Source organism: Pithys albifrons, chromosome 5 (genome assembly GCF_047495875.1).
Source record: "Pithys albifrons albifrons isolate INPA30051 chromosome 5, PitAlb_v1, whole genome shotgun sequence".
NCBI lineage: Eukaryota > Metazoa > Chordata > Aves > Passeriformes > Thamnophilidae > Pithys > Pithys albifrons.
The window spans coordinates 49332078-49343496 of record NC_092462.1 but is presented as its reverse complement, the minus strand read 5'-3'; the positions used below and the strand labels follow the sequence as shown (position 1 = coordinate 49343496).

General features: G+C 39.3%; 1 protein-coding gene across 1 annotated transcript; it reads right to left on the bottom strand.

Moving 5' to 3' along the window:
* Window positions 1–328: 328 nt before the first annotated feature.
* COMMD8 (COMM domain containing 8) lies at window positions 329–5732 on the bottom strand. Its single transcript, XM_071556545.1, has 5 exons — window positions 5639–5732; window positions 4891–5046; window positions 3784–3936; window positions 1952–2107; window positions 329–810 (listed from the first exon to the last, which is right to left on the bottom strand). The coding sequence occupies exons 1-5, from the start codon at window positions 5681–5683 to the stop codon at window positions 790–792; spliced, it is 531 nt and encodes a 176-aa protein (XP_071412646.1). The 5' UTR covers window positions 5684–5732; the 3' UTR covers window positions 329–789.
* Window positions 5733–11419: the final 5687 nt, after the last annotated feature.

Sequence of the window (11419 nt, the reverse complement as noted above, 5' to 3'; positions counted from 1 at the left end):
GAAATGCCACCAACTAAGATACAAAAACAAAGCTAAAAACCCAAACTTCAGTCTGAATACAGCTCCAGTGGTTTTTTCCACAACTTCTGAGCACTAAACAGGATGCCTAGAGACTGTGATGTCTCCATCCTTGGGAAGTCAACTGGCCACAGTCCTGTGCAGCCTGCTCTAGTGCCCCTGCTTGAGCAGCAGAGTTGGACAAGATGACCCCCAGAGCTCGCTTTCAGCCTCAGTTATTCTGTGGTTCTTCACTGGTTTTATTTGTAAAGCTGATTTTCCCCAGCATCTAAAAAGATTCAGTGATTAATAAATCAAGAAATTACTGCAATTATTCACACACAAATCAAGTGTTTATTTACCATATTTACAAGTATAAATACATTAATGCTACAAGCACTCTCTCATGTTCTTTATTATCATGGCACTTTAGGTAAGATAACACAGTATGCTAGCAAGATGCCTTAGTTTTACGAGGTGCCTGTGTAGTCACCACAAAAGTTTAACCAAAACAAATATGGCACACACCATAAGGGATTCTTTCCCAAAGGTCTATAAATCTCAGTACTAAAATCAACTGTACATTGGATTTTCATATTTTTGGTCAAACAGATATGAGATTTTATTATTTTTATTGAAGAATTAGTAGTTTATTTGGTCACAGGTCATAACAGCCTTCTCACTTCCGTACTTTATGGCACCAACAACTTTTCACTTTGCAGAGAATATATTTTTTCCCCAAATCAGTTGGGAAGCCATCACCAGTAGATAATGTAGATGATCTGAATTCCATCATTTCAGCTGTAAGACAACCTTCAAAAAGGAGAAAAGAAAGGAAATTCAAGTTGAGTGAGACCAAAATTTAGGCAGTCTATGAAATGCCACTTTTTGCTTTCTATTTCAGTATAATATGCAACTGAATAAGCATATCTTTGCTCTGAAAGGCACGCCATACCTCTCCCAGCTCTTTTACAACCTCACACAACTATCACTTCCAGTAACTTTCTTAACTCTTTACTGCATGCAAATCATTCCTCAGCTGCCTGTAATCAAAAAGGAGACTAGCAATGTCCAGGTCCAGGGAGATTCCTTCTGCACAAAGCAGAGCCAAGGGACCATTTCTGAAGTGAGTTTCTCCTTGTGTGCACATAAAACTAAATAAGCAGATGACAACATCCCACAGCTTCTATTCAGACCCTCAAGCAGAACAAAGAGCATGTGGAGATTTAAGTCTGTCCAGGAAGAAACCTTGTTCACATATAGAGCAGACCTCATGACAAGCTCGTATTTTTACTTAGTTTAGCAGGAAAGAAAATCCAGGAGAAAGAAAGCTGTGAAAGACTAATTTCCAAGAACACCATTTTCTTCAAACCCTCAATTTCCTTAGTCTTTTCTATTAAGAAATCTGAGATTCTCCAGGGTTTCAGAAGAGTTCAAGTGAAATCTTCCTTCTTTCACTTGAAATTTTCTTCTTGGGTCATTCCACTGGAATCTTTTTAACCTTCTTCCTGATTGACTATGCCATGGAAATTAAAGGACTCATTATGAAGCAAACAACTCTCCCATATGCATTCCCCATACTGACAATTGGCGAGGCTGAGGGAACATCAGAGCTCTTGCCAATCTTTTAAAACAGGAAAGAGGCATTAAACTAGAAGGAAGTAGATTTAGACTAGATATTAGGAAGAAATTTTTTACAATGAGGGCAGTGAAAACACTGGCACAGGTTGCCCAGAGAGGTGGTGGATGCCCCACCCCTGGAAACATTCAAAGTCATGTTGGACAGTGCTCTGAGCAACCTGACCTAGTCAACAATGTCCCTGCTCATTGCAGGGAGGTCAGACCTTTACAGGTCCCTTCCAACCCACACTATTCTATGATTCTACAAATTCTGCTTAAAATAAACTCAGTACATGAGAAGTCAGGGGAAAAAAATTCTATTGGTAATAGCTACCTTATTAGCAGCTTCCAGTGCATTTATTAGGTTCTGCAACTCTTCCTTATTCATCTCTATAGAAATTGGCTTAATTTCACCATTTTCTCTCACATCCAAATCAAGATTGAGGAGTGGCATTTGCAGCATGGAGATCTTATCACTGGAGAGAGCAAGCTATGCAGATTGACAAAACAACAATAAAGTGTTAATGCTGAGGCAGAAAGTTTTTAGTCTTTCACAATAACACATTTGCACTTTAGATTCAATTTGTACTACCAGAACAAACATGAACATAACAAAATTAACTTCTCACAAGTCATCTCTCCAATTTGGGTTTGGTTTTTTGTTTGTTAATACCAACAGTATACTGAAATATTAAAAGTCCTTCTTCACAGCAATACACTTCTCAAAAACAATTTGTTAAAATTACTGGGCTGTCACATTTTCATATTCTAGGTGAAAAGGAAGGATACATTTGATCTTAGCTCTTTAATGAAAGCATATGAATTCTGAAATCACTGTATTCAAACACTTCTGGTCTTCAACAAGAAAGGTCTGACAGAATAGGGCAGTTGGGAGGAAGGGGACACTTTTATGCATTTTTCAACATTCTCTATAGTTGATCAAACAGTTTGTCAGATATCCTATTTGACAAATGCTGATGGAGAGGATTACATACCAATTGTGCTTCCTTTTTTGTTTACTATTATACTCTCTCTAGCATAGATAAGGCTTTTACAATGTATTAAAATCAAAGATCAGTTGATAATACTATAGGTCAGTATTGTACAGACCTATCTTATTTGTTTAGAGAATAGAATGTGATACAGCAAGGGAGAGACAATGTCCTTGGTAGGGTTCAACCATGGCAAGCAAAAAAAATCACAACCAGCTTTAAGTTTAAACAAAAAAAAATGTAACAGTTCAGATATGCACCAGAAATTTCTATCACAAAACAAAAATTAAAAAAACCCTCCAGAAGTTAAAAGAAGCCCCAAACAAGAAAACAAGAGTTCACATAAGTCCAGTTTGTATTTCTGTCAGCAGTAAATGCACCAAGCATGAGATCAACCCCAGTAACAGCTCATCCAAAGCATGGTATGATGCTAAATTGGCTCTTGCAAAACCTTGTCTGTCTTTGACTTCCAAAGCTGTTTGCTGCTGAAACTACTTAACACTCTTGTTAACATGGAAAATTATTTAACAGCTCTACAATTCTGTTTAACAGCTCTCATGGACTAACTAAAAATATAAACAGTGTATGTAATATTTTTAAGTATTTGATAGAGCTTAATTTAAACCAGCTGTCTTCACAATCTCAAAGTACCATTCTGCTTTAGGGAACACCAATAACACTGGTTTACCATGAAGATAGTAAGTCTAACGATAAATGATTTAAAACTAATTATTACATAAATATTTATTGCAAAAATCTAAAAATTTTTAAAAACTCAGGAAATGCATCCTGAATCAGTCAACTAATCTTAAAATTAAGTAAATATTTCTTCTTCCTCTGAGTAAAAATACTATTTATTCAGGTCTCAAAATCGTAACAGTGTAAGAAACTTTCAAGTGTTCCTGAACAGTGCTCAGTCTCTCTTTAGGAGAGACATAAGTATTGCAGCTTTAATAGAAAGGAGGGAAAAACCAAAGTAAAACAAATGAAAATTATTTTTGCAGTTCGTACAAATTTCTGGTAAGTCTTTGATATGTAATCATTACTGTGCTTTTCTAATACTTATAAAAAGTGAGTCATGCTCCTGAGTGAGCAGGCCTAAAAGGTCTATATCAATAGTTATTTCTGTGTTGTAGAACATTTCTTTCAAACAACATTAAGACAACACTCTCACCTTTAACTGCCAGTCAAAATCCTGCAGGTGGGCAGAAGAGATTCCATTTACTCTTTCCACTAGGGCATTCCTGATTTCTTCCTTTCTACCTTTCAGACATTTTGTGATTGCCTCTTGATAGTCTGAATTTAACTCAATTATCTGCTGAGCAGCCTAGAAAAATAATAAAACTGTGATAGGTTAAACTGTGAACCACAGAAATAACATGTACCACCTGCAGTAGCTGCACTCTGTAGATATCCAAGCTGACAGCTGTTATACCATCTTTCTTATGCTGCCCTCAGTGGCTGCTCTCTGTGTTTGATCAGGAAGAGTCAGTACTTACCACAGCAACAAATAAAGAAAAAAAAATAATGTTCTTGTCATTTAAATTAAAAGACATCAGAGAATGGAGGCTTCATCAGCCTTCTTAGATGCCACCCTAAAATCAAAACAAAATCACACGGAAAAACAACTCAGGTTTAGCTCTGAAAGTTTCTCAGCATCAGAGTGGAGGCCAAATACATTGGCTCAGCTGAAACACACACACGTTTTGACCTGGCTACAAGCAGATAGTCAAAATATGAGCAATAAGCAAAAGATGAGATTTCTAATAATGGAACAAGTTTTTTGTGAAGTTCATACATACTGGAATGCCCTGAATTCTAATCCCCATACCACGTGGTCCTCCATCCACAGTTGTATTTACAGAAAAATTATCTACATACAGTCAATATTTTAAACCACTTCAGTGCAGTACTAACAATCAAAGAAAGCCAAATGAGTGTGAATTGGTTTTGTTGCTAACAAACAGTATTATTTACAGGTTATGTATTTTAAGTTAAACAGATTTAATTTGGTGGTACTCAAAATACCAACTTGAGTGATTAAACCAGTATTTTAACAAATATTCAATGATACTAAAAATATTCAAAATTCAGCATCAATTCGCTTTTTGTTTTAGAATTCTTGGCACTGGATCTCTAAATGCTCTTTACCTTCTGCCTATTTAGGCTTAATTTTTTTTAATGTTACACTATAGAAACATTTTAGGACTAAACAAATGCAAGACTAACCACTCCAGTACGATCTCTCAAAGTCAAAGACCAACCAGTGATGAGCTCTTACCTCTTCATCAGGTATGTTTTTGCCAACCGCAGTTTTGAAATAGGCCACCGTTTCTTTTAAAACCTCCATCCACTCTGCCAAGCTCCAAATGTTGCCATAATCCTGGTATCGAGGGTATGCCCGGCCACATATGCCATCAACTATTTTATGAAGGAACTAAAACAATGTGGTACATAACTTGAGAATATAATTCTATCACGGTTCATCTGCATCAGATATGAAACTGATCAAGCAATTCAGTTCCCACCCCTCCTTCCACCGGGTACTGCCTCTGCTTCCCGAGTACACGACATGCACCACCCTAAAAAGGCTTAAAGAAGTAGTCCCTGGATATGACCTGTCCTTCTTTCTATCCCAAAGTCAATTCACAAAGTTTGGCCACAGAAATCACGGCATGATTCAGATTCACCCTGGTCTTACATGCGGCCTGAATAGTTGTGTGCACAGCTATGCAGTGCTGCCAAGCAGCAGAGCTGCCACTCCAAGTGGCACCTCAGTCACCTCGCACTGCGATGGTCAAGCTGCACAGCACAACTCCAAGTGCTGATTTCCAACCCTGTGGACTCCTCTGATCTCCCAAACCACCGTCCTTTAGCACTGCGGCCTGGCGGGAGGGGCAGCTCCGCCCCCCTCCCCGCGCAACTGGCGGGCCCGGCCTCCCTCACAGGTGCCCAGGAGCGGCGCCTCGGCCTCCCCTTGGCGAGCACCGCCCACCCCCGCCCGGGCCCAGGCCGCGGGGAGTGCCCACCTCGAGGGCCCGGCCCGCCGGGAGCTTCTCCAGCAGCCGCAACATCTCCAGGCCCTTACCGGGACCGCCCCAGCAGCGCCGCGCATGCGCGCGGGCGAACACCCGCCTCGCGTCCGCCTTCGGGTCCCGGCGCGGCGACGGGAGCGCCCAGTGGGAATGAGCGCTCTGGCGGGAATGCGCCCTCCCGCGGGAATGCGGGCTCCGGCGGGGATGCGCGCCCGGCGGGAATGCGCGCTCCTGTGCGGCCTTCGCATGAAGCCGGGACCCCTATGTTGTAGGAGCTCGTGTATGCAAGAACACTTAAGCTATATTTTGCATTCTGCCTGTTTTTCAGCTTTGCTTTTCTTTTCGGTTCTGGACAGGTTAACTTTCCAGCCGGTGGCAGGGAGGAAGCTCAAGGATTTCCGCAGCGCCACATCTGTGATACCGAACTGAGGAAGTGAAGCGAAACGCGGACTACAGAAGTCCGTGTGGCTGGTGTAGTGTTTTCCATGAACAGCTCACTTTTATGTGCTTTGCCAAAGTGGGAGTTCGATGCTAACCAGACTGTGGAGGAGGTTTATGGAATGGGTTTTAGCATTAGCAATGACCTTTCCGTGCCTTGAATTGATTTGAATGTGAATGTGCAGAAGCAAAGTTGTCTCAAGCACTCTGGGAAATCTGTAAGAATGCAAGTCCCAAGGAAAACAAAACTGCAGAGACCATCACACCTGTAGGTAGAGATCCCTGGGCTAATATACAGCCAAACAACTATAAGTGTGTAGGTGTAATACTGGGCCATAAGAATAGGAAAGCAGCTACAAGTCTGTACTGGTGGACAAGGTCAGTGAAAAACCCCAGGCTGGTTAAGTTCGCAGCACATCTTCTCCAAAGCCAGGTATGTGGCCTTGCAGGAGCGATGTGGTCCATGGGAGTTTTGGACAAGAAACAGGAGGAAGAAAAGATTTCATGCTTTGCTGAGTGTAAACTTTCAAATGCCCCCAATTTCCCTCATGGTTTGCTACTGCTAGTAGATTAGACTTTTTTAAAAGGCTTCTTGAAAATTTATTTGATTTTACTACAGAGAAATTACTTGAAGCTGCTGTTAAATTCGGGACTAGATGAAATTGCAAATAAAAATAATTTTCAATTATAATTTCCTTTATTCCCCTGAAATTCTCTTTGTTAGATGACTGTACAGCTATTACGTTTCTCTTGATTGTACTATGTTGCACAGTACAAAATGGAGCAGCAGAGGGAGCATTTGCTCCAAACAAAACAGACCCAGAGAGAACGGGAGAAATAAAAACCTGATCCAGACTTTGAAATAAATACATGATAGAGAGTAAAGCGAAAAGTAGTGAGTGTCCCACTCAGTTGAAACGGATCAAACAAGTGAAAAATGCAAGAGAGCAAAGATGTAATGTATGAAGACAAGAACATATAGAAGATGATTGGAAACTACCATCCCATGTGACACTATCCCAGTGAACACTTTCCAAGCAGCTAATATTTTGCAGGTCTGAAGAATAAAGTTTCACCTTTTGTGGATATGTAGTTTAAAAATAGTATTTTCGGTTCAGCCTACTGGCCTATGAAGAGCAAGGGATGACTGTGCAAGGAACCACAGCTGGTTTACTTAAATCCATGTTTTGGAGCCCATGTTCCACTACAAAGAAGTAGGGCAGTTTGGAATTTGTTTGGGCCAGCATTATTTGGATTTGCCATCAGGTCTTAACCCTTTAAAATAACTGCTTTTCATGCTTTTGTGCCACAGCAGCAATAACCCACTGCACCCCTCTGAAATTAAGATCTCAACCACAAAATCAGAGACAAGGAGGGAAACTTGCAGAGCAGGAAGTATAAGGCAAGAATGAAGAATGCAGTATGTCATACACAGTGGATACAGTCTATGTCCACTTGTCTATCTTCTCTACCTTTTTTCAGTAAGAGATAACAAGAGGAAATTCCTTAAATGTTCTTCATTTCACTTCTCACTCTCATATTTCAAAATCCTCTTGTTGGTTTCTGTTGCAGTTCTGTTCTTCTAATAGATTGCACTGAAGAACTAGCAATAGCTCTGAGGGAGATTCTTGTGGTTCAACATCACCTTAGAGACACACAATTTATATACCAGACTCTGTATTGGCTTTCATGGACAAAAGCACACTGAGGACGTCATTCTAAAGAGCTCTCTCTGCTACACAGTAGGATTTTCTTAGAGGAACTGCTATTGCTGGAGACACTTCAAGCATACTTGGAAGTACCAGATGGGAAAAATCTTGTACATATTACTCAAAATCAAACAAATTAATATAATAGGTTTGTAAAATATCTGTACTGTATACATCTCAACACCTGCCTGGCTGAGGTAATGGAAGAGACAGGACCTGGTATTACACCCAGTGTTCTGCAGGACAGAAGCAGGGAAATAGCTTAGACCAGATGAGTGACCTAATATATAGTCCAAGGAGTCTGTAGTTGGAGCTGTATATCCAGTATAGCAGCAGCTTAGAACTCAAGACAAACTGGACTCGGTAACTGGGATTCTGCTCACAAGTATCACTGGTGACCATCTTTTATAAACAGCTGCACAGGCACAGACTTACTCTGCTTTTTCTCTCCTCTCCCCAAGACACATTTCTTTCCATAAACTTACTTGATGGGAGAGGGAGGAGTCCTTGTCTTCCATCCTACAAAAGTAACCTGCTATTACAGAGAGAGTAATCAGGCATTGGAATGGGCTGCCCAGAGAGGTGGTGGATGCACCATCCCTGGAGGTTTTTAAACTGAGATTGGACGTGGCACTGAGTGCCATGATCTGGTAAAGGGACTGGAGTTGGACCAAGGGTTGGACTTGATGATCTCGGAGGTCTTTTCCAACCCAATCGATTCTATGATTCTATGAATATACTTCCAACTTTCCTTTCCTACAATTCAGGCCCACAGTGTAAGAAATATTACACTGTGCTCAGGGAACATGCAGAGACTTTATCTGCTCTATTGCATCTTTTAAGGAAAAATCTGTCACCATTTCTGTTCTATGTCCCTTTCTTCATGGTTAAGAATTCTAAGTGCACTGAATACCAGGGACACATCAGGACTAGAACTGTACTCACAATGTGCAGGTCTAATGACTGTAATGTCTGGAATGCAAAATGACAACAACAACAGAAAATTAGTAATCCCTTTTAGGGCAGATGCAGTAAAACCATAAGCCAAATATCCCCTCCCTTCTCTAAGCCTAACCTTAAGATTTCAAAATTAATAATGAATGGTAAGAGTGTGTAGGTGCTTTTCAGTAATCTCAGGTCATCATAAAAAAGAAACGAAAATGCCCTGTAGGTAAATTATGGTAACTCTTAGCCCTATTAGTAAACAATAATTAGTAAATGCTGGAATATGCTGCACAGCAAGTTATACCAACACATCATAATAGCAGCAGGGAGAATATATTCCTAAAAATATAAATGTCCTACCAGGTACATCTCCCTTCATCTACAGAATGAGTTCATGGACTGTATTTATGGTATAACTCTGAGTTGAGAGCTACTGAGATAGCTACTATAGATTTTATTTTTATTGCATCAATTTTGAAATAATGAAAACAGCTGTTGGCCAAAGTTACACTGGCAATATTCTGTTTTTGCTGAGAGAGGTTGTTTCAACCAAGGGCATATGAAGAGAAGGTAATTTTGACAGACTAAGAAGAAGCAGTTTGTTTATACAGCTACATCCATAGTATTGAGTGCTTTTACTAGTACAGCACAGCAGGGTTTTTATGACTCAATCTCTTCCAGGGTAAGTACAGCCAACTTGCTCCCAAGTCAAATGGCCTTGTGATTATAAATCTTTCTCAGTCTTGTCCAGTCTGTGTCCAGTTTGGCAACACTTTGTGCTGGCCAGATTGTTTGGACATCTTTGGGGTCTCTAAATAATATATTAAGGGACAGCTTTTCACATCTCTACATCCTACTTCTGCTCTTGTCTTTTGTATGGCAAATAAGTAATAGACTTCACCAAAACAAATAATTTGAAAGTAATGTCATCTCACAAAGCTAACTAGGTATTCAAGTATTAATTTGAAAATCATATTTTGGGAAGCAGTTGTAAGAGTCCTGGACAGCTTCTTTATAGTTACCAGCTTTTCAAACCTTGCTAACTGTCACACTGTCACTGCAGTTGTACAACAGCCTTGGCCTGTGACCTCCATGACTCCTGGGACAAATTCTGCTTTGAATCATATTACTGCAATTTCTCCTTTTTTCCCTTTTTTTTTTCAGCATGAGAGTGTCTCAAATTAGCAGATACAAAAAGAAGAGAGGGACTTCTTTGCATTGGGAAACACTTTTCTTGTGGCTTAGTCACGGATGACACTGGTGACAATAGCATTTTGATTAGTATTTTGCTCACACCAGGTTTGCAGTGACTTGATGTCAGAGCATCAGCAGAGATATTTTTTTATTTTCAATAAAGTAGCTGGCATTTGCTTTTTAACTAGAGTTACTCTGGAGCAAATTCTGGAGAAGAGGTCTCTAGAAAATTTCTTTGCATTGTGAAGACATGGTCTACTTATTCTTTGAGAAGATACATTAAAGAATATAAGAAAAGATTTTCATTTCACAGTTTGGAGAATATTTTTGGACAAATACTGAGAGACTTAAAACATAAAATTTATAGTTATCTTTATTATCCTGGTTTTCCTTAAACAATTCTTCTACCTATCAGAGGAAAATAAGGAGAAAATACAAATTGTTCACTTGAAGACAGGATATGTTTTTTCCATATGTTATTTACAATGCATTATATGACATAAAATCCTAGCAAAGAGCAGTTGTTTTAAAATTGTCACATATAGTGCTAGTTAAAAGTAAACCCTCGGCTTTCTTCTAAGTTTGAACTTGACCTATAATATCTGTGAAAGTATAAATCTCTGTGTCTTTATCGTGGTTATTGCATTTCATTAATTAATCCTGGATATGTGATGTACTGGGCTAACCAAGTGATCAGAAATCCACATGTGGTAACATTTCTTCCAAGATACCTAAAGCCATACTTCTGTTTTGGCTTGGTCTTGGTCTATCTTGGTTTACACTGGCTCTAGAAGGTGAGATGATCAGATATAATGTCTGCTGGGACAAAGTTTCACCTTCAAAAATATTTAAATATATATGAACCATAGAAATGAGTATTCATCAGTATGGTATCTTGCAGACACTTTTGATCTGATACTAGGTTTCCTAAAATGAAATTAACCATCTAATGGTAAACCAGCCTTGGATTTTCCCTTGTGGAAAATACCTGAGGGAATCAAAAGTCTAGGTGGTATCTTCATATCAGTCTGCTGGATTATTTTTATTTGTACAAGAAATGGATATAGTAGTTGTGACATAATAACTATGTTAGGAATATTGGCAAAATTTCATTGGCACGTTGGAGTCATGGTCCAGCAGAAATTGAGTAAGAAAAGCTGTAAAAAAGGGTAATAGAAAAAAAAAACCCTTGAAAAATATTATAACCCAGACAATAACTTTCTACAAGCAAAGAGAGAGAGGAAAAAAAGGCAACATTTACTAGTTAGTTTGTTATCACCGATTCAGTGACTTGGTGACTATTATTAGCTGATAGAGTGGTTTGATAAAAAGAAGATGTAGAATTAAGGTTATTAAGGATCAGATAAAATCTACAAGTCAACTTGCTTACATACACAATGAAAAAGAAGGCACATAAGTACATAAGCACATATCAAAAGTGTTTTGACGCACAATAAATCCGTAACAGTGTAAACAAGCTAATGACAAG